Below are 27691 nucleotides of genomic sequence, written 5' to 3'. Positions count from 1 at the left end.
TAATGTAAATTTCGGCGAGTATTATTATTCGGGAGTAATGCATTTGTGTCTAGAGGGTGGTTTCCGAAATGAAACATGAAAAGTTGTGGGAGTAATATTCGAGAATAATGTAACAAATATTGTATAATATTTTTTGTCATTTCTGCGAAATAATGCTACAAGAATTTTTAGTGACGCTTCAGAGTCGCCACTCGAGTGCAAAGGGTTAACCCTTCGCGCTCGGAACTACTTTAACTCGAAAACCATACGTTTCTACCTACCTAGACAATTTTTATTATGCATAAAAAGCTTATGCAAAATATATTTTGATATTGAGTCGCCACTCGAGTCACTAAGGGTTAATAGTTTTTGCATGGGTCAGCCAAATTTTCTGCAGACTTTTCTTTTTCGTTTCTCTCATTTCTGCTTTAACAATTCTGCTCTTTTTAAAAATTCTGAATTGTCTCTTCAGTTATTTATTTTCGAGAGGAATTTGTTCGATCGACAAAATTGTTTATGTACACCGAGTGTCGGCGAATTAATAAATTGACTGTACGGCATTTGCGCCGGAGTTGACATCGTTGATTATTTTATTCGCTGCTCTCTAGTTATCGCTCAACTTCGTTTTTAGTTATTTCTGTTTAATTATTTCCCGTAATAAAAACACCAAGCGGTCGACTTTCATTTTATTCTATCGCGTTTTTGATACATTCGCTGCTGTAGTTGGACAATGTCGATTTGCTATGCTCTTTTGGTGAAGTAAAATCGTCAATTGTAAAAACTCGAAACAGAGAATCTGTGAGCAAAAATGACCGAATTTATTATACGATTAAAAGCTCACGAGAGAGTAAAAGCTGCGGATCGCGAGTAAAAATCGATCTCTCCAGCTGCCATAAACTTGATGGAACCGGTACGATTATTTTTCAGCGGAGATGAAAACGTAGTTTCGGGCGATATTGTATCGCCGGTGTAAATGGGTCCTCGAGAAAAATGAGAAAAAGAATTTGACGAGGAGGTGATCGATTAATGAAATAACGATACTCGCGGGAGAAGGGAACGCGGCAAATGGCACGTCCGACAATTGATTTTAATATCCCGAAGACAAAAAAGACACACAGCACGCGACCCGTAAGAACAGCGATTTTTAATGGCCGCGCGAACGACGGAAGGAAAATAGAGAACCAGGCCAGGCCGGTCGTTAATTGATATCATTGATGGCCGACCACAAAGAACAGTCGAATGGAAAACACTAATGACGTCTGTCCTCGAAGGGGATCGAACAGCGTCAAAGTTTAATTGCCCTTGCTTTGATTAAGATCCGAATCGTCGCATGGGACGCGAAAATTGGTTTGCATCGATGCTTCGAGTTTAATTAATAAAATTCAACTCTGTCGGCTCGGTCACGTTGCACGACGCGGCGTCCTATCGATCGCAGGAAGATTCATTTAATCCCGCGCGCGTCTTGCGTAAAGGATCGAATCTCGATCGGGACGCATAAAGACTATTGTTCCTGTGTCGACAATTACGCCAGCGTCTGATTTGAACGTCGAGGAGACACCGCGCAGGACAGGAAATCGGCGGAAAGTGTCTGAAACGAGGGGAATCGATCAATTCGGCGTCCTCGTTTCGCGAAAAGATGCGATCGAATGGAAATCGAAGGGAAACGATGATGCGGTCGTTTAGAAAATCACAGGTCTTCCGTTCCAGTCATGGAAATCGGACCGATTTCACCGTTGGGTCTCGTTTTACGTTGAAAACGCGCGGATCGCGTGACACCGGACCATACTTGTTACGTTTTTATCATTGTCTGTGATCAACAAGCATGTCTTACGAGTCTCCGATATCTTGCTTCCTGCGAAATCCCTGCCTGTTTTCTTTCTATCTTAATTTCTCTATTACCGATCTCTTTCGGAACAAGTATCGTCGATGGATGCCTCGGCGAACAGTCACCAGAGTGTGTCGTTTGCTCGCGGAAGCAATAATTCCAGTGCAATAATAAATTATTCTCACGGCGAGACGAGACGAGACGATATTATTCCAACCCCGCGGTGGCTCGCGGTCTTGTTCTCCGTTCCAAACAACAAACTAATTAGAAGACCTACACGTCGCTTCCCTGCCTAGAATTTCAATCGTTTCTTCCTCTTCGGGGTCTTTAACACTAGGTTTACGGGACGGGTTCTAGTATTTTTAATTTAAAATTATGAAGATTCTAAGCATGCATACATGAGAAATTATCTATCATTTCTTTGAGTATATATTATTTTAAAAGTATCGCTAAAAACGTGGATAGCACGTTCTTCTTATTTTTATAGAGTAATGCAAAATAGTCACTTTTAGTGCTCCGCAAACCTAGTGTTAAATTCGACGCAAAGATTCCGGCGAAATTAGAATATAAAATTACTCGGAAATTTGTCTTACGCTCTACATTACTTTATTTACCGATTTGTGATTCGAAGCCTGGGATTTACCTCGATCGTGTTACCAGCAATTTTTGTTGCAAATTTGAAATTAGATTTCGGGAATAAATCGGCGGGCCACTGCTCCTCCGCGCGTACTCCCTCCGTTGACTGCTTCCTCGCCTAACGTTAACCTAATTGCTTCAGGAAAAACCGGTTCCTCCCGTTCCTCCGTTCCCAGAATTCGGTGCTGCGCCGGATCAGCCAATGTGATTTTCCCTTTAGCGAATAATCCCGCTCCGGAGTCGCGACTGTTATCGTTCGTTCGTACGTCGTCTATTTGTTGCCCGCGTTGTTATTCTATCGCAGAACGTCATATCATTTTAACCGGAGGCTGCGCAATAAGATCGGCCGATGGCCGGACCGAGAACGCCTGGAAACAACGCGTTATCGTCGTTCCAGCGTAACGCGGGCCCATTCACCGCGACTCGATCGGCCATGTTATCAAGCACATATCATTTTCAACGTGCGGATGCTTCTACATTAAATTCGAGCGTTGCCTTTTCATCCCTTGCTTCGATTCCTGCCGTCTGGTCGGCTAACGAGACCGCTCTGAACCGACGTCATTCGAACTAACCCGTTTCACACCCCCGTCCGTTTCAACTCTCGTGCACCGTTCAGGTTGGTTTCATCCGAAAATATACCTTTTCGCTCCGATCACGATTTTCCATTTCAAAAATGCACAGCTTCATTCCGTTCGTTGCCTTTCGAAACCGAGTCGGACGTGTTACGAAAAAAGGGGGATTTTCAATCTGTCTCCATTTTGTTCTGCTACCGATTACAGATCGAAATTGTCTAACACATTAAATATAACGAACGAGTTTATGTTACCACTATTTTTTTCGCTATAAATACGGGTTATCGGCCCGCTTTTAACCCTCGGAAGGCCATTATTACAACTATGTAACTGCTTTGTTTATCAAATCTTTTTTACTTGTCCTAGACGCGTCAGAAACTGAGTAATTCAATGACGATTTTAATATTTTGGGTCAAGCCGATATTCTGGCTGAACTAATAGAGGGCTTGTAAAAACATTTAAAAGAGACGTTATTTTCGATCGACTAAAATTATTCGCGCAAGAAATAAATTTTCATTCAGCTTCGTTCCCATGCAAATATAAACATTTTATTTTTCACGAAGATGCGCGGCCTAATTAACGTAGATTTCACGGCAAGGGAGTCAAATTGACGCTTGGAAATTTGTTAGAAACAGAAGTGGTAGCATATCAATTTTAAATATTGTAGCTAATTTTTAGAATTTTTAGATCGCAAAAAAAGATTTTTCTCTGTGAAAATAGTGGTTATATTGTTATTGTATGCAGATGGAGACATTTATATTAACCCTCCGATTGAAAAACGGATTGTTTTATTTTTCCCTGTAGAATCTCAAGTTGGAAAAGGTAAATTTCATTTCTGTTGACATTTCGTGTGCATCGAATTACAACCGAGTGTATCGTTTTTAAATGGAAAATCCTTTTATTTGTTATTTCCGTTGGAATAACGCGGGATCATTTTCAGAGGATAATACGGAGCCGTTGAATCGGAAACAAAATTCCCAGCAGCTATTACAAAGCTAGGAATACGCGATTCAGCCAATTTTCTGAATCACCGTCGCGAATAGCAACGTGCCCACCTGAACCGTGCACAAAGGTGGAGAATCGCACAGTTATGTTATACCCTCGGAGCCATATTCGCATAGTCCCGACCTTCTCCATACCGGGGAATACGAGAATCGCTGTCGCAACGAACATAAAGTCGAATGAAGTGTAGAAACCAGCCCGCTAATCTTTCAAGTGATATGTTACAGTTTTGAGAAACGCGACACAGCGTGATCGTTGCCGTGGTTGCGATCGACGGTGACGATCAACCGCTGTAGTATAATTAATAATTGTTATTCTATCTCTAGTTTCCTGTTGCTATATGTTTCGTAGTTAGACAATTTTTAGTGAACCGCGGATGCTTCGGTGCGCGACGCGAACCGTGGAAACATGCTTACCGAGGAAATCGATTAATTTTACCTGATTACCATACACGCACAAACAGTTCCTTGGAATTCTTGCTGCGACGTGGAATTCCAGTTCGCGATACTCGCACAGCATTCGTTTACGAGGAGGTTCGTGTACATCGTATGCTAATCGACAAAATGACCGAACACACCCGTTCCCGTGTTCTGCACGTCCCGAAAGTGGCATATTACAAAAGCGATTTCTCTCGGAGCGACTGATTCACAGTGCAAAATACTATTTCATAGCAAAATCGAAAGTTCTAAAAATTCACAGACAACCGTTGAGTTACTTGCTTCAGGAATTTTTCCTGTACACCATCTCTGTTAACACGTTGACTGCCATGTCATCCATATGTGGGTGACGGAATTATTCGTCCAGGTTTTAAAATCAATTGTTATGTTAATATATTCATTGTACCAAATTTGATTAGGATCAGTAAAATGTAAGAAAGTTCGACGAGACTACTCGATATCATACATTTAATTTTTTTCTATTTTTATTTTATGAAATAACGCTTTGATTTTATGGAATTTTTGAGGTTTCTAGTTTGGCAATCAAAGTGTTAAAGAAGAAAATATTCTGCTAATTTATATATTACGAATTTCAAACTTTCAATTTTTGAAATTTTTCCAAAAATAAATTTGAATTTTTCCAAAAATAAAAATTGAAAGAAAACTATTAAATTCTGCTGAATTTTAACTTCTGCAATATTTTAAAGACGTCTCACGCTACAAATGCTTGGAGAAAAATTCGAATCAAATGAATATATGTATAATTATTGAAATTTCTACCGTGATCTAAACAATCCAAGTAGCTCACTAGAGGAAAAATTTGGAAGAAGCTTATAAAATTTGTTAAAGGTTCCACGACGCAGTGTTTGCAGAGAATGCGCGGAAACCAGAGTGACAAATACAAGTGCAGTTCGGCAAGATTTAATTTCACTTAGCAGAATCTTTAATAAAGAGAGTTTCGCGTGGTTCGGGCTTTTCTTAGTGAAATAAAATGCACGCGAAGGTGCACGAAGGATCCTGGTGACAGGTGGTGAGCGTGCGATTTACCAGCGCGAATTTTTCCGGTAGTGCATGCAACGGGGAGGGGGGGGGGGTTGCTGCATTTGCAACGTTGCAATTTACTAAAGTAATTCTCCGGAAAAACAGTAACGGGGCGAAGAGCGTCGACTTTATATCGAGGCAACAGGCAGTCCCATGCATTTGTAACGACCGCAGATACGCAAAACAGAACGAAACAGGTGCGATACAGTCTGACAAACGTTCTTTGCGGGGCCGGCTTTTATCAGATTATCCCTGAAAATGTGAACTCGTATAAATATCCGGAATCTACAAGTACCGTAACGATAGTGTACAATCGTGGCGGGAATCTGTGACTTTACGACATTCGATTCCTGAATGGAGGATATTTGACGAAAATGCTACTCCTTCTCACTGTTTATTTATCGAGAGAAATCGCTTTTCGAACCACTCGGGACAGAGCTCTGTATTTAATAGTTACAAGCAATTGTTACGTTCGTTTTAGTCTCGAATAGACGCGACGATTTAGGAGCAAGTGATCTACTCGAGTAGTATCGTTGAGTTCGATCACTAGAGCCGCTTATTGTACATTTAGCTTTTAATTTATCGATCGTTTAAGTGCTGTGGATCGGCGTGTCGCGACGATACGTAACGCGTATAAAAGCGTGGACTATGGTGTCAACGTGTCTGCCGCGATAAATTGCTGATTTTTCGCTCGACAGATTTTAGTTTTACCATTCCCCGATGCTAGCAAATTTCCTCTGCTGGAAATCGACTATAGATATTGTTGCGCACGCTGTCAACAGAAGAATCTATTCCGTCAATCCTCTACTCGATCTTCACTGCTGTCACCTAAGGGTTCCAATCTGGAGCGCGAATTTCAGGTCAACTTTCGACCATTTTTTACCACGAAACTACGGAACCTGTTAGTTTCTGATTTTTCGGAACACTTTTGACCGTGTTTAACAATATTTAGACATTCTAGGACAAAGGATAAATAACTTGGTCGAAGCGATGAAACGCCATGGAAGTTTTTCAGCACGTTGCAACAATATTTGAGTGCTTCTTGATTGTGGATAATTATCAGAGTTGAAAATTTAAGCACACGTGACACTCAATGTGGTTTGACAATATATTAGAATTCAGGAGTGCGTTATTTTTTTAGCATTTTTAAAGAAAGACGGGCATTTGTAACACTTTCTTAGTGTCGATCGATACGGTATAATTAGTAGAATTCGAATTTGTAAATAATAGTGATTTCCTGATTAGTACGCAGTTCTAGAAAACACTGATTTAACGGTCAGAAAGTTAATGAATTTTCATGCAGAACTATTTTTACAGCAATGAAAATTAGATATCGAGCGCGAAACGAAGAATCGTTGCAATCGTACAGGATAACTGCAACTACTATATTAAAAACTTTGAAGTCGAATTACAATCATGCTAGCACTAGGTGAAACAGGTAAATTAATTACTTGCGCCTATTGACGCAATGTTTCTTTAAATATCGCTTCCAATGAAATATTTCTATACGCTATGCAAGGCTGTAAAAGTTTATGCATAGTGTCGGTAGAAATCGCTCAGCAATGCAAAGATAAATCAATATTATACATAACTTAAGAATAAAAGACACACTCATCCGTTCATTTGACACTTCCAAAGACACACTTTTATGCACTTACGTATGCGTTCACACCTAACCCTCCATAATCGTTTCGAACTGTTAATTTCGTTTTTATTTAGGACTTCACTCCTGGTATATATTTTTAACTTTATTTAGCCGAGACAAATGTTTCCTTGGCTCATAATCCCTCAAACGAGATGGTCGTTTTTGGCGCAGATCAGAGATTTAATAAAACAGCTCTTCAGTTATTTGTAATTACACTGGAGATCTTTGTGAATTCACAATGTACGATTATTGAAAAAACAGTGTCAAGATTTTCTCGAAATTTGTTCGCAATCTACAATCTCTTCGCTGCGCTCAGGGGTCAAAAGTGACCCGGTCCGTTCGAGGGTTGAATCACTCGGAGCAAAAACAGTCGATTTATAGGGGGCTAAACGTACCTTCACGAATGAATGTATAATAACTGTATATACGCGTGGAATGCGCGAAAAGGAAGACCGACGAATCCTGGAAAGACCGTAGACGAGTGTGCCGGAAGTGATAACGAAGCTTGGCGATGACACAGTCCCCGAGAAACAATTATATCCGGTGTACGTCCGGAAATGCTTCTCGAAGGCTCGATTAAATTTCGAAATTTTGAAGAGCGCGCCGGGGGAAAACGTGCTCGGCATCGAAAGCACCTTCGGCCCGGTCTCGAAACGTATTCGCGCGTGCGAGCGAAGCTCTAAGACGTGGAGACGCCGAATCTCCGATATTTTCGAATACACGATCGACTTGAAGGTCCTCCTCACGACGCCGACAAAGCCACTGCCCGGAACAAACAAACAAAAAAAAAAAAGGAAAAAAGAAATCCGAGAATCAATTCGAAACGCGTCCCGGATTGTCTCGAGAATCCGGAGAGAAAAACGAAACGGAAAGTGAAAAACAATTACGAAAGTAACACATTCATTCGCGCGCAACGTGCACGGATGACAACTTGCCAGCTGGGCGGGGCTCTCGTATGCTCCTCCCCTCTTTCGACGACGCGGTTGTCACGTGACGGTCCCTGCGATCCGATTCGTAGATCGTTTCGATGACGCGCGTGGAAGGAGGCGGAGCTAGTGGACTTTCGACGGTGGAGGGGAGCAGGGGACACCAATCGGAGCAGAGTCACTCGGCCCAGCCAACTTGTCACCTCTGCACGGTAGATACACACACCGATCATACGTGTATATTGGATTCTAACGATAAGAGTCAATTATTCTAATCAGCGCGGAGGGGTGTCCGTAGTCCGGTAACGAACGGTGTAAACGTGGACGAATACTACGTAGAACAGGATTTTGGATGTGTTACAATTCGTTCGGGTGTGAGGTATCTTCCAAGATGTACAATACGTCGGACAACGCGGCTGGACAGTCGGAATATTCGCGTTTCTCTGAAACTAATAACTAATAACTAATAACTAACCTCTGGGACTTATATTTCGATGGCTTCTTTGACGCGTGCTATTGTCCAAAAAATGTGGACCCAAAAATACGGCCCCCCAGGCGGGTTGAGAAGTCGCAGTAGTTTAAAAAATTTTTTCGTTTCACGCAGCCTGCAAAATGTTACTGCACGGTTTTTGTTTCGTTTGAATATCTGCGTTACTTCGCCAGATATTAAAATGTAAAAATTAGTAGTGACTTTTCAACTATTTTCTAGTGTGCGAAGGTTTAGGTTATTAATTATATTTAGGTCTAGGTTTAGGTTATTTACAAGCACAGAAATTAAAAGAATTTATCAATAGCTAACTATTTTATTAGATGAAAAGGAAAGTAAAGATCTTTTCAGTCAAGTATTATTGTTTTATTTTGATTTAGCCATGTGGATTTACTATGAATGTTTAGAGCGCGATGGATTCATTATTCTACTGTGAATATTTGAAGGAAAACTATTTTGTACATTTCCAGTCCAATATGGGACCGTAATTTTTAATGTAAGGCGACAATGAAGCAACATTGGACGGTTTTTTTGCGAGCAGTAAAAGTTAGCGATGTTAAAATACAAGTCCCATGGAGTATCTTGATCCATAAAACTTTATGGTTATTAACATTTCGCGAATTCCACGTTAATAGAATTTTTTAAATTTGAAGACCTACACTCAAGTACCACGAAAATAGGATTAAACGAGTCCCCTGTTAATAACCATTACACGGGGAGAATTATGTTCATCGAGCACGTGGGGATGTAACAACGAACTAGCATTGTGATTCGGTACTCGATAACTCGATAGGATCGATATTTGACGTTTAAATTACGGCAGGTATCCATTTGGATGAAATCTCTGTCGTCGTCAATGCTACAGATATTTAATCGCGGATAATACTACTAAATCATTGTGCGTGATTGTTCGTACGCCAGCGCGAAATTATGTTTCATACATTATAAAGGATGCAAATGTGCAGAACGCGGCCGGTATTAAGCTTAATTCTATGAACATACTTCCGTTTTAATGAAGCTGAAAAAGTTTCCACGTTTTTGCAGACGCGGCGGAGAATAAATTTAACCTCCATAATATCATGTTCGTTAAATCGAACGGTAAACAGTAATCCTTGACTATATCGAATCATTTATAAACCAGCAGTTTAAACGAATAATTTACAGCTACAGTTGTTTGTTATATTAACGTTTACAATTCTCTCTACATTTTTCTTTTCGTAGTGTGCATTTATAGTAAATCCAATAACACGAAATCTTCGGTTACAATTGATTTAGTATTTATCTTTACGATTGAGAGAACATTGTGAAATTTTCTACACGATGTTGATAGTCGCACAGAATCGACAATTCGCATAAACTTCCTGAAAGCAAACACCGTGGTTGGACTGATTCTTGTGCTCGATGAAAGTCTTTTTCTAGCATAAACATTCTCCCGCTGTAATTCCAGCTGAAACGAAACGAATAAAATTTCAAATACCTCAAAAAAACTGAAGCACAATATTTATAATGTTCCGAGACAGCGAGATCAAGGTCGATAAAATGGCAGAGACGTCCGGGACGACGAAAGTTTCCCCGGACTCGGAATTCCGACGCTGTCCAGCGGCGGCCCGGTCCACCATATTGTTAATGTATCTATTGTAAATGTTTGTATGTATTGTAAAATGTATCTTTGCTTGGAAAGGCGACATATCCTAAGTTATAGAGTTTCTGAGAGATGAGAGAGGAAAAGAGAGAGAGAGATAGAGGAGGAGCTGCGAGGTGCGACTAGCCTGACGTGTTCACGCCTTAACACCGTTTTCTTCTTCCTCGAGTCCCGCCGCGAAAGAGAATGATTAAAAGAGAATGACAAAAGAAACAAAAGACAAAAATAGAAGGCTCCTCCTCCGTACGAGGTATCCTTCGCGCGATTAGAAGATCGGCGTGTCGTAGAGCGACGAGGAGGAAGAAAACTACCGAGGGAAAGGTGTCAGAGTACATAACACGAGTACGTTTATGTACACATATACATAATAATATTGTATAAGTAATTGCAACTACTATGAACCATTATATGCGACATTGAAATTTGTATATCATGGATGAATTAAAAGGGGAAAAATATCCTGAACAAAGAAAACCCAGCCGGGCATACGTTATTGATCACGACGACACGACACGCGCGCTCGTTCAAGAACTAATCGAATCATTGCCCGGTCAGATTGCTCAGACCCCGTACACATACACGTAAACACACGGCACGCACACACACACACACACGCACACACATAAACACACACATACGAACACGCAGATGCGCTAAACACTGGTTTCTATTTCGTACGGGGGAGACAGGTACGTGCCACTAAAGCATGCCTCCGTCGAAATTCACGTAGATATGGCAAATACCGAACACGTTCGGTTGCATGTTTAGCGGATTCATGTGGTTTTGGAATCGTGCCGTATTTGTCGCATGACTGATCGCTCAATCTAGAACGCGGATGGCGGCCTGTGCCTGTTCAGCCAGCAACTTTTTACCGATTTCACGATCCCCACGTATAACACGTGGCTTCGAGCACTTTTACACTCGAGAGAAAGTCTTTCTGCACCCTTTAAGACGGAACAATTATAAAACCCGAATTCAAATTTCGGGTCGAACGACCCGAGTTTCTTTTTCGGATGGTAGAAAGATAAATGGATGATGTGTCGACAATCTTTTCTGGAAATTGCAACTGGTCGGAATTACGAAGATAAGATCGATTTTTACAACTTTTTTTTTTGCCCGAGTCTCTATTGAGAATTTCGACAATGGTTTTTGGAAATTTGTGTCAGTCACAGTGGGTCCGGAAAGCATTGGAATACTATGTTTTCCGATGTAATGACCCTCAAGGTCAGACGAGGTCAGAAATAGAAGAACAGGGTCAGAAGTTGTAAAACACGATCTTTATTGTTTTCCTTGCGGTTCCGACTGGAGTTTGTAATTTTGTAACGATGTTACACACGATCTGGTGTTTATCGATCTAATTATTGTCGTTTGATTTAATTTTGAAAAAAGATATTCTGTTTTGAACAGTAGACAGAGACTTTTTTTTGAGGTTGACTGTATGTTTCTATGGGTTATGGTTTCCACAGGTCACTGGGAAAGACGAATTTAATTAGTATTTTGATAATTATGTTTCTTGTAGTTTTTGAGTATTTGACGATGACTGCCAGATTGTAGAAATTTATTTGGATTCTAGGTTCTGTAGAAAAATTTCGAAACGGATTCTTCGGATAAAATTGGCCTTTCTCGGGGCCTTGACCTTACTAAAATTGGCCTAAAAAATTCATAATTTCTAGCTTTTTGGACCTTCGAAATTGTCACAAACGCATAAAATCGGTAGACTAACTTTTAGTGTAGCGCTCAGATGCTTTCCGACTATGTTATTAATTTCTGTTTCAACACATTATGAATTAAAAGTAGATGCTTCCAGGACTAGTTTAACTTAAGTAACGTATCTGTTTCTAATTTCTATTAGGGCTCTGTCGAAATTTTATTTATTCTATTTTTTTATTTCAATTTTTTAGAAACGATTTTTAGGTACTGAGATTCATTTCCTGCGCTTCAGATTTCGTTTTTGACAAAATATAATAAAAATATAATAAATAAAGCTTGTTTCCGAATTTAATTAGCTAATTTGTCCAACACTGTTGCTCATAGTATATCTACCGATAAATTTCTTTGACAATCTATTTAAACTAGACGTGAAATATTGAAAATGATGCTGGCAGTAGAAACAGCCGATAATGGTCAGACACTGGAGTGCACTGTGGTCTAAAAGTATGCTTATATATTTGCTATCACTGAAATATCTCACGATTATTATTTTACAAATTTTACATTAGGACAAAATAAGAAATATTTAATGAGACAAATATCAGCTAAAATCAAAGGTACAATATATTTAAAATATTTATTTGTCACTGGTGTTAGAGATTTCTATACAAATATTTACAAATATTTTATACAAATAAATGTTTTCATAAAATTTGCCAAGTTTATTTGGTAAAAAGTTTACATGTTATGTATTCTACTAATTCTTCAGCAATGGATAGTTTAAGCCAACATTGATTCGGTGAAAATACAGTTATATAATTCGTAGCGTTGAATAAACTATTTATCTGAATTGACTAGATGTAAATATATGGACATTTACGGTGGCCAGTAATATTCAAGAGCACGAATAATTCAACAAAATTTTCTCAGACGTGAAGGATCGCGCAAAAAGACGAGAAGCTTGTTTCTGTTCATTTGTCTTTATCGCGTATCGTCTGGAACCATAAGCAATATTTTCCCGAGGGACTGTTACATCTCTTCGCGAAGTCGCTAGGTTATTCATGGTTACATCGGCCGGCGATGCATAATTTTCCGAAACGATTCCGAACCGTATACCGTTATGAAGTCGGATAACGGGATAAATGCTAATGGCGGGATTTCGAAAGATTTGAAAACAAGAGGCGCGAGGAGTTACACCGTTAAAAGTTAACATAGGAATAGATTTTAATTTAACTTTCCCGTATACGGAAAGTTTTCTGCTTGCGCCTCATGAATAATTCAGCGAATTTTCACGTGAACTCTGGCGAAAGGCCCCCCATAACACCTGTATTTGAATAATGAAAATACTTAACAGTTTGCATAGTCGGACAGCATCGCCTAATAGCTCCGATCTCTCGCTAAATCCTGTATAGCGGCGTGACCGTTTCCAAATTTTAATTGCTCGCAGTTTAAGCGATCCGGTGCGACACTGCTTGTTTTTCCAACGACCTAACTTTCTCGGCGCAGTTTTCAGCGACCTTCGAATAATAATGTTTCTTTGCCTGCGAGTCATTAATCTTTTAGGAACGTGTTAATTATTTCGCTCGAAATTACTGTGTTGCAGCGTTGCATGCTCTTTTTGTGAAAGCATTTCAACGCATTATAACGAACTCTGTTTTGTCTTCTTCGCATTTTGTTTATGGTGTTTGTGCATGCGTTGTGCAAAATTCTATACACTATTTTTTGTTCATCATTTTCCTTTTATTTCACATAATACACGTATGTAGTTGTAGCAGCACTATAGGGATGGTTCTAAAAAGATGGTTTTGTTAACGCTACTTTCTGAACAATTTCGAATGATTCCTACATAAAATACGTACTGTTCAATAAAATTATGTATAAAAATTATATTTAAAAATCTTGGAAACATCCTTCAATAGCATCTTTAACATATCAATGTTTCGTGATAAATATATTTTCGTACAAGAAAAATATACAACTTTGCTTACAAATGTGTGACAATTAATTTTCAATGATATTGCCAATTTGTTTTCAATTAGGAAGCAGCCACCTCTCAAGCCGAAATTTTTAGACCACCCTGTACACTATTTGCACTTTGATTAGGAGTTTTGTGTTTGCGAATAACTAGTTTAACAAATAGAAATGTAATTGGTGGTAGTTTAAAGGTTCATTGTTTGTGTTTACCATTCTTGTGATAACGCTGGTAACAACAAAATTGTAAATAATTCATCTGACGTTGTTTCAATAGTTTTGAGAAATCACGTATCAATTGTGTGCAGTAATACGTTACAATCGTTTACTTATTGAGATTATTTAAAATTTGAGATAACCTAACCTTCACTAAAACGTTTAACAGTGTTTCTGCGGCTATAGTTTGTTCTTTTCCCTTATTTACATCCTTGCACCTTCGATTTATAATTTTATACGATTGTTCCCTGCTTTCTTGGAGTAATCATTCCCAATCCAAGAAACATTTGATCGAGTTACACATGCCGTAGATTAAGAAATTGTTCATCTCGTGTTGTGAGTAAACGTCCAACTAATTATCTTAACTATCTTATAACTATCTTGTTACTCGCGTACAAGGTAGGTGCAAACGAAACTCCATCACGGAAAGAGTAACTGCAAAATTGTGTTGCACAAAATTTCTGCATACCACATATAACGACTCGCAGATTTCCGGTACTTTGTCATTTTATATTACTTTTTATTGGCCGTAACGTCACTACAAAAGGCATCAAAATGCAAAGATTAGAAACAATACGAAAACATCTAAGCACTCACAGTAAAATAAATCTCGAAGAAAGCAAGAATGCTCAGTTACAAAAGGAACATGCTAAAGAAGAATCCTGTTAAAGCGATTTTTCTATAACAGAAAAAAGTATGTGTCAACAATTAAGTTCAATACGAAAGGACAACTCTCCAATATCTAAAATCCGATAAAAACAAAACGAGAAACCTATTAGCTGCACGTTCCACGATAAAGTACAATAAGAAGATTAATCCGATCGTTCGAAACAGTTTGACAAATGTTTAAGTGTGTGCTTTAAATTTTACAACACACCGAAACGTACAAGTTTGATCTTGTGGCTATAAGCCACGGTGCTCTCGACTATGAAAAATAGATGTTAATAGAATGTATTCAGTGCGAAGAATAACAATGAAACAGAAAATTCTGGAACGCTCGGAGCGAGAACAGATTCGCGGTGTTTCGCGAGAATCCTCGTCCCAATTTCGGGAAGGACGGATCGGTAAATTCATTCGACACGGTTCGATCGATTTTTTCACCCAGTATTATTCGCTGTTGATCCACACTCCGTGTCCGTGGATCCCGTCCAACCGAATCTGCGAGTCACTGAACAGCGGAGGGTTTATTCGACTGTTTGTCGGGGATGCTTAATAAAATCGATAAAAGCAACGGGACCGTGACACACGCGGAGCCATCGACGGAAGAGAGTCCCCGCTGTACAGAAATAAGTCGAAAAAATAAGGCAAAGAAATCCACAGCAATTTCCGACGCGACAAATCGAGTTTCCCGTGTGAAAGAGAGACCGGCGACAAAGGGACGGACAAAAGAAAGAAAGAGGGTGAGAGAGAAGGAGAAGGAGGAAAAATAAAAGAAAGATGATCGGGCACCGTTTATCCAGAAGATCAAAATTGAATTCGGAGGCGAAAAGAAAGATTACTCGGTGCACTCGGTGCACTCGGTGCACCCGGTGCGTCACGTGTCGCTTCATCCCTTTACTCCATAGCAGGTTCCGAAAATGTATTTAGGTACTTGGGCCTCTCCGTGCGGGCGAGTTGCGGTGCGGATTTTCTCAGACCAGCCAACCACCACCATCACCAACCACATCCACATCCACAACCACAACCAATCAATCAAAAAAAAAAAAAAAAAAAAAAAAAATAAGTAATAACAATAAAAGACCTATCCCTGATTGCTTCACCAGCACGGTGAGTCTTACTTCTCTATCGTTCTGTAATGTTCCTACGTACATGTATCCTCTCGCTGAACGTTGCTTTCGTATCGAGTAGTGTTTGAATCGTAGGCGGCTATAGTACTGTACGCATTAGGCACTAACTTGTCGTGGACGGAGTAGCGTAGAATTATTTCTAACACGCTTCGATGGATCCGGGACACTTTGGACTTGTTTGGGAATTTGGGGATGGCTCACGCGGGACAGAGGGGTGCACATCATTATGTTTCATGTGAGGTCTGTTAATTTTTATACGACTACGGAGGTAGATGACTCTCCTGTAAAGAAAGAGGTAATTAATATTTCTTGTTTTGTCTGTACCACATATTATTACTATTACTATTTATTATTTGTCAAATTCAATGTACAATACATTAAAGTTTCTTCATGCGATGATCCATTTTGCAACTTTTTCTTGAACTTGTGCTTGTGAATTTCAACCCTATTGACAACTGCTATAGAAAATAATCCAATATTCTTGTCAATGTATTTACAGAAATTACTATTGTAGTATATTTGCGTCAAGTAGACATAGCAAATGGTGTGACTAGGCACAGCAATGACCACTAGTGTAACAGAAATATTTGAAATCAATTTTTATAACACGCAAAATTGTTATAGATAATCTCTCGCAGTACTTTTATTTTACAGAAGGTGTCATTCTACTCTTTTGGTTGTATCGCAATTTTCAATTCACTGTGTATAAAGTTTATATTTTTCATTACAAAGATTAATAATAATGTGATATTTGCATACTGGTAATTATTAATATCGTGAAGCAAGTTGCTAGATCGATGTCTCTTATAAAAAGTTGAAACTTTGCTACAAAAAATGAATTAAAAGAATTTTCAGATTTCCTGTATGTATTTTGCCATCGCCATTTTTGGATCATTGAGTTTATTCAAACTAAAATACAATAATAGTTGACATATAAATATTTGACATTTCATAAAATTATTTTTAGACATTCTGATGTCTTTTAAATATTGATTATGACATAATGTAAGTGTACATAATGCCTGCTTGAATCCAAATTACTATGACTTTACATGTGTTCTCTATTCTCTCACAAGTTTTACCATCTGCTATCTTATAATTAGTAATACTGCTTTTTTTCTCCTTGCCTGCGATACTACCGATTTGTTTATGTGACGTTTGGCTGATGGTTATGATAGCACTCTTCCTTAAGCTTTGAAATGCTTGCTTCATCTCTCAAGCTTGAATTAACTGCATACACGACACACGAATTTGTTAATTGTTTCTACTAATCACGGCACGTTGTTTGTAATTCTGACATTGATTTCTACAAAAGAAAGAGTTTATTTCGAAATATATCAAAATCTAAATGTGTGCGTAAAATAAGCTGTATGCATTTGAATGTTAACAAATACGTAAATCTACTTATAAAATCATTTATATTTATAACGTAACCTTCAAACTTTGAGTGATCTTTACTGAAACAATGTAATCGTTGAACACCTCTTGTTCAGCCAATTGAAACGTCATCACAATAATCATCGAAATTGATCGATACGTATGCACATAAATTCACACACTTCTCAACATGCATTCAGTTCCACCTAGTATCATAATGAGTCTATGTACTAGTCTAGCATGCTCAGTAGTCGCGCTCGTTGTGACATAGTTGTTGTAAATAGTGGCCAGCAAGGTTAACCGTCCGTAGTTGGTTCTTGCTCGCTTAATTGTTTTTCTTTTACAAAATAACGCAAAATCGAGATCTCTATGTTTACTTACAAAAAAAAAAAAAAAAGAAGCGAAACCGATTTGTATTAGGGCTGGGCGAATCAGGACTCGAGACGCTCTCTCGAATGTCCATTGATTCACGACAAAAAACAATGAAATAATATCAGTGCAATTCACCGAGGCCTAATTCGCGCGAACATATTTTTATTTATATTTATTTATTCTTAAGTTCTACAGCGCCGTTGTCGCGTCAATGTAAATTAGTTTTAAGCGATATTCATCATAACTTGTAACATATTATTATGTTTTTTTTTTATGTAAGCTATGTTTAATACGCATTGTCTTCAAACCAAAAACACACATACAAAACAGAAAACGAACATTTTAGACTGCGGGTGTTTATGCAATTTTCACGAACGAATTCAAAGTACAGAAAAATCTACTTGAATAATTTATCAAACGAAAAGTACAATAAACGTTCGAACGTACAATAAATGCATAGAATCAGCAGTCTAAATAATTTGATGTGGATGACATTGTCTTTGAAATTATCTGTTGATATTTGAAAATTATATTTCGGCAATTGATCAAACGTTTAGGATTTAATTAAATTGATTTTAAATGATTCCTCGCGCGTTCAAATATGCAATGCATAAAATCAAATTTTCTACCGGCGTTCAAGCCCTAGTAAAAAATTCATTCTGCGAGAAGTGTCTATTCACAGTTCGGTTGAACCCAATTTCATTGTATTTTCCACGTTCGAGTCTGCAACGAATAATAACTTTCGAAAGTTTCTATTGTCATTTGATCCGAAACGATATGCGTACAGCTATCGGCGGAAATTGTAGTTCCAAGCTATTAGTCGTTTCCGGCTTCTATGACCATTAATTCGAAGAGTAATTCGGGATCCTTGATTGTTCCGTGTTGAGCGTAGGTTTACCAACATTTGCATTAACTGCATAAAGGTGCTCTAAACATACCTTCCGTCTGAGGAGTGTTCCAAACTTGCTCTCGACACGGATATTACTCGAATATCCAACTTGTTGTATCATGGGACAATTTGCAAACTTTGCACGCCATTCGAGAAGCGTGTAATTATTGCACACTTGCACGGGACCAGACAATCTCGCAGATTTTTTTAATCACTCGTACGACAACCGCTTACGACGTTTACTTTCAAACGAACACAATACATCTACACAGTAGCCTGATTCAATGAAAGCTTTGAGGTACTAAACAATGTTTCTGATACAGAAACCTCAGTTTCTTCAGAGACGAAATATTTTGGATATTTCAAAATCATTTTTTCAAATTCATCAGATAAGGCATTCGTTAAAATCGAAAATCTATACATTTATTTATAGTGCCTAAACTGAAATTTACAGTGATCTTCCTCATTTCTCTATTTATTCTGTTTAAAATTCGCTTGTTTAACCCATTTGCATCATAAGGAAGTATGAAAAGAAGGCCTTTATCACCAAACTTTTGTTTTTATTATATTTAAGTACAAAAGTGACTACAAGTAAAAGAACTTCATATTTCAGAATTGTAAGAAAAAATCAGAATTACTACTTTCATCTCCAACAACACCCTCCACTTCTATTTTTTAGCTAACGAATAATGATAGTGACCAACAAAGTTGAGTGACCAGGAAAATTGAGCGTATATATACATACGCTAATGATGCAAATGGGTTGACAGAGCAATAAATAAGAATGACGAAGTCACTAAATCTGTCACCATAAAAATTCTTTTACACACCACGCACTTTGCGCGTACAGTTGCCCCTTTTTAAAGTATGCAGAAGCAGGTGTAGAACTGAAATGTTTGCAAGGCAAATTTGCTCCTTGTAAACGGCCGGAAAAATTCGAAAAAATTGAGGTAGTCGTTGAACGAACAGCAAAAAACAATGAAATTGTTCGACGAGTGAATCCGTCGATGTCATCCCGTCGTCAGAATGGTATACGCACTTACAACAGCACACAAACAACGTGACACACGAGGAAAAGTCTGCCGTGGGAGAGGGAAGAGACGGAGGAGCATCAAAAATGTATGTAATTTTTCAGAGTGTAACCGGTTCTGGTACCTGTACGACGGCGTCTGCGTGAGCAGGTGTCCCGCCAAGACCTATGCCGTTTACGACGAGGTAAAGTCAGCCTGTGTGCCCTGTCACTACAGCTGCATGGCCTGTTCGGGGCCGTCGGACACCGAGTGCACCCGTTGCTACGAGGACTCGGTGCACTCGAACTTCGCGGACAACCAGTGCGTCCTGAAGGAGCTGTCCTGGACGATGCAGTCGACCCTGTGGTTCTACAGGATGTCGATCCTGTTCGCGATCAACCTGGCCGTGCTGATAGTCGCGCCGACGGTCTACCTGGCGGTGAGCTGGTACTTCCGGCGGAGGAACACGCAGATCTACGGCTACAGCAAGGTCTCAAGCAACGGGGACGCTAACAAGGACAACGACAAACTGCAGGAGAACCCCAGCTGCTCCGACAGCGAGTAAAAGAAACGGTTGATGCGGGCTCGGTGACGCTCGAGGAAGCCCTTTTTTCGAACGGAGGATTTAAAGGGTCGAAATTATTCGGTGGAGCCGCTGGGATTCTGGCTCTTCAAGGCGGCGATCGCTCCCAGTCGAAGATAAAAGTGGAACGACGAATCAGTTTGTGTAAACCGTTCGATAGTTTTGCCGGTAGTGGAAAAGGATTTTATTGGACTTTCGAGAAATCGTGGTTTTAGAATCAATTATTTGGAGGAACGACAGGAACTCTAGTTCGTGTCTATTTTAATTGGGAAACAACTATTTGAAGGAATCAAGAAGTTTAGAGTTTGTTCTCCTTTGACTCAAGCGGTGTTGGAGAACCAGTGTAAAATTTAATTCAGAATTAATTTAATAATGATTGAAAGGCTGAGTTGCTGTTGCAGACAGTCTGAATTGTTGAAGCTTAAAAATGAAGAACGAAAGAGGAGTTTGATAATGTCTGATATGCTTCGAAGATGCGGCAGCTTGAATTCTGGGTTCTCCGGGTCACTTTTGTTTCGAGACAAAAATGAAAATTACTGGAACGGCGGGACAATGTATATCTATGTAACTGAATGCTTTATAACCTCAGGAAGTAATAGAGGATGACAGCTTTAGAAAAGTAAAAATTATCATAGTTAAACCCATTCGAGCTTAAGTAACTAAGTGCTTTGAAGACTGATGAACTACTGGAAGATGAAGGCATGATCACACGTGTCGTTTGACATGGTTTGGAAAATGCTTTGAAGACTCATGTAATTTTAAAAATGTTCATATGGTCCGAGGACTCGGATAATAGCGACGGACGAGCACGAGATGGTATGACATGGATTGTCATGGTTCATCGTGGTTAGAATAGAGATTAAAATCCATTTTCATCAGATCTTCAGGCGGAGAAGGAATTGGAGATTACAGTAGTCTAAGTCTAAGGTGTGGTTTGCAATGGTTTGGTATGATTTGACACGATTGAAAGATTCAAATATTAATGGAGGAAGCTCATTTCCATCAGATCTTCAGTATGAGAAAGGAATTGGAGATCAGAACAGTCTAAGGTGTGGTTTGACATGGTTTGGTATGGTTTGACACGATTGAAGGATTTAAATAACAATGGAAAAAGCTCGATTCCATCAGATCTTCAGAGTGAGAAAGGAATTGGAGATTAGAGTACTCTACGGTGTGGTTTGACATGGTTTGGGATGGTTTGACACGATTGAAGGATGTAAATAATAATGGAAAAAGCTCATTTCCATCAGGTCTCCAGAATGAGAAAGGAATTGAGTATTAGAACAGTTTATACGGTTCGAAAAGCTGCAGCTAAAATTATTTTTTAATGAAGAATAAAAATCAGTGGAGAAACAATTCACTCGTGTCACTCTCGTCTCTGTGTAATGTGGTTTGAAGAGCACCAGTAAAGGACAGCAGCAAGATCACGGGCCAGCATTAACGGTACTCCGAAATAATGACAAACAACGGTTGAACTGATGTCACGGTCTAGCAAATACATTCCAACCCCGATCGTAAATTAGGTTAGTCGTAGCCTGGTGAATATTACAAGTGCATAGAGAACGATGTGATTCAGTGGGGTGAAACGTGAGGATTCACAGTGTCGTGTCTCGCCAAGATGAATCATTGGGGGTCGTCGATGTGGAATTCAATGAGGAACCAATTTCACGTTCCTCTCGTCCGGTCATTTAGCAAAATTTTTTTTTTTGTATCGCTTCAAGTAAAATTAGTATTAGTCCACTTGGACTTGCGTGAAATTGTACCGTTAAAGTGTCAATTAACAGGATTAAGAACGTTCTCACCGAACGTTGCAACGCGCCACGCATTCCACTGCGATCCTTTGCAAATACGCTTACTATGATGCCTTCGCTATCCTCTGTCTACCGTATAGTCAATATTGAAACAATGTAAAAAAATTGTATTTTTAATACTAGTTTTCTCGCCGATAATCAAAAGTAGATTAGCTAGAATCACCGTAACCGATCGTAACGTTTCCAATCCGAGTTCCTAGCTGTGCTAAGCACATTGTAATTTATACACCTGTGAAGTTATTGTGTTATACTATTTATGCGAGGTAGTACTTTAGTGTGTGAATAAAAATATGGTGTAGCTACATTCCAGACAGCCAAAGACTTTTATAGTTACGAAACTGTAGATACATGTACCGAGAACCATGTCGACAAGAACATTGTTGTTCCCTTCGAATTGTATTGGAACATTCCAATTTTCAATGTAATACATTGATTATGGATATCCAAATCTTGGTTCTTTAATGCTAGCATGAAAAACTGTCTAAAAATTGTATGTTTATTAATAACCAAGTATTAATAAAGTCGCAGCTTCACAAAACTTAACCATACCTAAATGTTGTATCGATTTAATCTTTAAATGTCCATAGGGTAACAAGAACAATTTCCATTCGTGTATATTCATTATCAGATATGCCTAACAATTTCGAAAATAATCAGTTTAAAATTTACTATATCTAAGAAATGCTTGACCTCCTATTAATGCAACACGATTGGGATAACAACGGATCGATCATGCTTAATTTGTGCGCGTCCCCGAATTCAATAAACTCTACTCATTATGTTTATATGACGTAAAAGATTAGGTGTAAAATATGACTCAATTATGTCAATATTATTTGAGTTTGTGATGTTACTATTTTGAGAGAAGCATTGATCCGATTTATTTATTGTTTATTACTATTGTAATATTAACCGATTTATTCTAATTCGTTTGGAAACTTTGCAGTGAAAATTTGAGTTTCAATTTTTATTATCAATTTAATTTTACTTTACAGCTTGGGAAACTATTGTGGACCAACCAATATACGACCAGCTGTTATAATCGACGACAACACAATTACACGACGGTATAATACAAAACTAAATATTGTGACTAACTTAGCATACTTTTGTCAGTTTAATGTTTGTAGTTTAATTTTTTTGGGATGTTCTGTTTTATCCACGCCTAAATAAACACTATTTCATGGGTGAAGTTTATTTCATGTATAATTAAAGAATATATAATAGCATAGACAATATTGAAAACATCAATTTTCATTAAACATCCTTAGTATTGAATATTAACGCTAACCTTGAAAACAAAATTTTATAAAATCACGTGATATAATATTTTCATCATTTTTTTCATTTTATTCATACACACAAACACTTACACAATCAGCGCGTGGTCAAACGAAGAATAATTTTGACTTTATAATCCAAGTAATAATTTACAAATTTTATTTCGAACAATATATGGGATACATGATTAAATTCTGTACTGCTTTCAACAAATTCACTCGTTTTTGGTAAATGATTTCGAGGAGTGACGACTGCTGTCGAAAAGCTGTGGCGTGTATATTTGCAGTGTTCTCACGGTCTATGGCCGAATTGTCAATAACGAATGACATTCGCAGGAAATGCGTCATTATCCCATCCGCGCGTTACAATGGAACGGCAGATGCATAAGCTTCGTACGGCCAAATTAATTGGCGATAATTAACAAACTGTTGCGAACTGCTTTCTCAATATGACGAAGCTCTCTCGTCTTTCTATAAAAAATCGCATTATTAGCAATGCTGCACTCTACACATTCAACATTTGATCACACTGAAAAACTTCGCGAATAATTGTCTGCGCCAGTCGTAACAATGCCAATCATTCATTTGTTTCACTGTGGCCGACTTAATGGAGCAACTTCTAAAAGGAGAAAACAGGTAAGGATAAATTACACAGGTAGGGTTCGTTTGGAAATATAAAATTATCTTTCACGGTTGATCGATTGTAACTTCCTTTTGAATTTACATTGTTCAATCACCATTGAACAATTGGATGTGAATGTGGATGCTAATGAGTATACTTTTTCCAAATATACTGAAGAAATCCGTGAGTCCCTGCGTTTGAGGCATGTCTGATAATGCACAGACTTACTCTACTGCTCCCGCAGCATTGTCTGACTATATTCTGGTCTGTTCCACTTTCACTACCGAATCAGTTGATGATTTACAGCAATTTCTTTTATCAGTGATGGTCTTAAACACTTTTTGGTTTATTATTTCACATAAGCTTTTTATAAAAAAACTAGCAGACCTTGACATACATAGTTATTTTAATAGCATGCACATTACAAAGAATTTTCACATTGAATAAATTTATTATGTCTAGCTATTTAATTTTTATAGCAATATCTTCCGCCTGAAATGTTACTAACCATGCCATTGACCAGGTAACCGCCCAGTTTTTTAATAAAAATTAAAAGTAACATTAAAAGTGTGGATATTTGGAACAATTTTAACTTCGAGCAAATTTTGATTAATAAATTTATCATTTCTAGTTGTGTAATATTCACAAGAATAATTTCTGCTATTATTTACTCAATAGAATGTTCTCTTAATATTTCCCTAAATTTTGCAATTTTAGCGTATGATGCACTAAAAGAAGATTGATGTCTCTAAAAAAAAGACTTTTCTTGTTAGTATGGCATTGTTCCTTTTATTTCAGCGTTCGGAATTCATTGTGAACAGAAAGCCTAATTTCCCTGTACATATTTATATCCAGTATTCAAATTCTTGTCCCGTCTATTCAACGTCACAGTTCACGTTGCGTATCACGTTTCCAGCCAGTCTCAGTATTTGTCATTTAATCTTGAAAAAGGTAAATCCTCGGAAACATTCGCAGCCGCCTTATTACCGATGCCATGATATTCCCATGACACGAGTCGCCGGACGATATCGAATGCAACACGATTAACCCGTTGATTACAAGTCGCGGCAACAAAGCGCCACTGCTTTCCGGCCGACAATGGAACCGGCTGAAACAGCTTCGAATCCTTGTATAGCTTCAATCTGACTACTAATCTTGAAGGGAATTAAAGTCGTTTTCAGCGTGCTTAGCGACGCGTTTCCCCGCAACAAACGTTCCGGCGGACTCATTAAGGTCGTGTTCCTTCTAAATACCTCCGTAGCGCCGCAACCCCGTTCTATTTTCATTTTCAATTATCCCTCGGACGATTTACGATGCTCGGCGTTCGTGGCTCGTGCGAGCCCGCAGAAAGGACGGCCGCTTGCAAAAAAGAAACCGGGCGAGCTTGCTGCTACCTTGTTCTCGCGTAGCTCTCTTGTCGGCGAAGCTCGGGCTTAAGGGCTGGTTGCGACGCCATTGTCGCCAGGATTATTTATGACTATTGACACAACTTCCCCGCGCATTAACTTCCTTCGTGTCCTTTGCCGACGAGTATTGTCGTTCGTAATAACTTCGTTCGCGTTTGACGTACGCTGACTCACCAAAGTATTTGAACACTTGCCAGGAAATACTTTATTTATTATAATAAACACTTCTAACACTAGGTTCACGGGACCCAAATGACGGGTTTTAATATTTTTAATTCACAATTATTAAGATTCTAAAGACACATCCGGTGAGGAATTATTCACCTTTATTTCCTTGGATGTATGTTATTAAAAAGAAATGGCTAAAAATTTGGGCGGCACGTTCCGGTTATTTTTGTAGAGTAATGTAAAATAGTCACTTTCAGCGCTCCGTAAACCTAGCGTTAACCCTTTGCACTCGGCGCTATTTTCATTCTAAAACTAAATTTTTCTTCCGTCTTAGAATATTTTCATTTTATTCATACGAAACTGATCCGATTTCCACATATACTATTTAAATGTTTAATAATCTATTCAATACAATTTTTGTAATGTAACAAATATTTTGTAATATTTTTTGTAATTTCTTTGAAATAATGCCATAACAATTTCTAGTGGTGCTTCAGAGTCACCACTCGAGTGCTAAGGGTTAATAGTGTGACAATTTTGCTAACACTAACTTTCTGACCGGAATAGAATAGTTCAATCGACTTCGCTTTTATCCAACACCTTACCCATTAGTCGATTTTTACTGTAAAAAATGAGCTAATATACTAGGAAAATGATCATCCCCGTAAATATACAAAATGTCTGTGCCATCTTCCTTGTGCGTCTCTCTCGCACCGATCAGCAGCCGAGGCTCGACGGAGCGCGCATTTACGGCAATTCGTTATGAAAATATGCAGAATTCTGCAGGACGTTTAATGATCAACTATCAGCGGCGCAATCATGGCTGCGCACGTCGCGAACGATTTTCGGTCGACTCGAGGGCGCAGCGGAGCGGTTAATGTGATTAAATTTGAGCGCGCGGTGCACAAAGCGGAACCGGGACATGTGTACAAAAATAAAATAGATCGCGACCCTCGCAGGAAACCTAATTGGAAAGTAAAATAGCAGACGGTTGCATGGCCCAGTTGCTCGCGCGGCGCGAGGACACCCTCAGAGAAAAATCTCGTTACCGTCATCGCTTCGGAATAAGCTACGGGAATGATTTCAAAGGGGACACTGTATATATACATGTTCAGTTGCCAGCGATGATATACCTCCCGCCGTTGGAATTTGGTTTGATGCCAAACGTCCATGTACTCGGGAGACGACTCCCGAGTATTTACTCTCTTCTTATTTCATGTCGAGATTCGGATCGGGGGCGAAGAAGGGGCTGCGGGCAGGGCACGGTCAAAGGGATAGGGATGGACGAAGGGATAGGAGCGGGAAAGAATAAAAGCTGGCTACGACGCCGAAAGTTCCCGCCACCGCTGGATCGCCGGGCTTTAAACCTACCGGGGAGACAAAGCGCTCATTTGTTTCACCGGCGAGCCAACTTTCTTCGACGCGCGAGAATTCACGGGGAAATGCGAACATCGCATCGCATCGCATCGCAGGCTCACCTACGTGATCATCCGCGAGATTCCGCCCAAGTATCGTCGTAAACTCGACTCGCCGAGAACTTTCGTCGGCAGATTCTCTCCTTTTTATCAGCCGTTTTCAAACTCTTTAATATCGCGCCCAACCCCCTCCCTCCTATCTCTCGCAATTTACGCGAATTTTGCCTATTTCGCCAACTAACTTTGCTTTATGTTTAGACTTGCTCGGGCAAGACGAGTTAGCTCGTCGTTCCTGTTCGCTTCATTGCTTTTTAATAACTTCTTATTTTCTTTTTAATTTGACCAATCATTTTTTTTATGGAGTCGTTCCCAGTTGGCCGTCCGAGAAACCGTAATCTTTCGAAGTTTTTTTTATGGAAAAATTAATCGACTTTCTTTCGATACGAGTACACTGGTTGAAAGTATGCGGGTACGTCCAATTGTAAATATTTATGAAGGACATTAAATAATTGCATATATCTATCCTTTTATGTTTGAAATATTGAAGTGGAATGTAGAAGTGAGCGTATAAAAATGTTGAGATATTATTAGATAAGACATTAAGTAATTGCATATATCTATCTTTTTATATTTGAAATATTGAAGTGGAATGTAGAAGTGAGCGTATAAAAATTGTAAGATATTATCATTTTCCATGGATTTCGGTTATGGTACACTAAATTGTTTATTGCTATAAGAATGTTTAACGCTCAAATGTGCTCGGCGATATGTCACTGGAATACTAATTGTACTTCCCAGTGGTCCCATACTTTTAAGATTCCCATTGTGTGGCGCCTAATCGAAGGAAAAGAACCTCCCAGGCTTCGGTGGAAAAGAAAACAGAGAATGAAAAGCAGCCACCAATTCAACATTAATCATTGATAAACTTTCTGAAACGTCGAT

The 27691-nt window shown here is 38.8% G+C and overlaps 1 protein-coding gene and 1 long non-coding RNA gene across 4 annotated transcripts in view; one reads left to right on the top strand and one right to left on the bottom strand.

Annotated features, from left to right (window-relative positions):
- LOC143361311 (furin-like protease 1) overlaps positions 1 to 23096 on the top strand; it is a 318740-nt gene extending 295644 nt beyond the window's left edge. The window contains exon 11 of one of the 2 annotated variants that reach the window (XM_076800622.1): positions 22854 to 23096. In XM_076800622.1, the coding sequence (XP_076656737.1) occupies positions 22854 to 22900 (47 nt within the window). In that variant the 3' untranslated portion in view covers positions 22901 to 23096. Of the gene's footprint in view, positions 1 to 19589; positions 22407 to 22853 lie in introns of those variants that run through there. The other variant, XM_076800613.1, reaches the window with a different exon arrangement.
- The window catches only part of LOC143361463 (uncharacterized), a 114935-nt gene that overhangs the window by 5664 nt on the left and 81580 nt on the right, over positions 1 to 27691 (bottom strand). The window contains exon 2 of one of the 2 annotated variants that reach the window (XR_013083459.1): positions 2448 to 2987. This is a non-coding gene — a long non-coding RNA (uncharacterized LOC143361463). Of the gene's footprint in view, positions 1 to 2447; positions 3237 to 27691 lie in introns of those variants that run through there. The other variant, XR_013083458.1, reaches the window with a different exon arrangement.

This window comes from Halictus rubicundus, chromosome 1, assembly GCF_050948215.1.
Source record: "Halictus rubicundus isolate RS-2024b chromosome 1, iyHalRubi1_principal, whole genome shotgun sequence".
In the NCBI taxonomy this organism is placed as follows: Eukaryota; Metazoa; Arthropoda; class Insecta; order Hymenoptera; family Halictidae; genus Halictus; species Halictus rubicundus.
The sequence above is the reverse complement of the archived record's forward strand: the minus strand, read 5'-3'. Positions and strand labels throughout refer to the sequence as shown.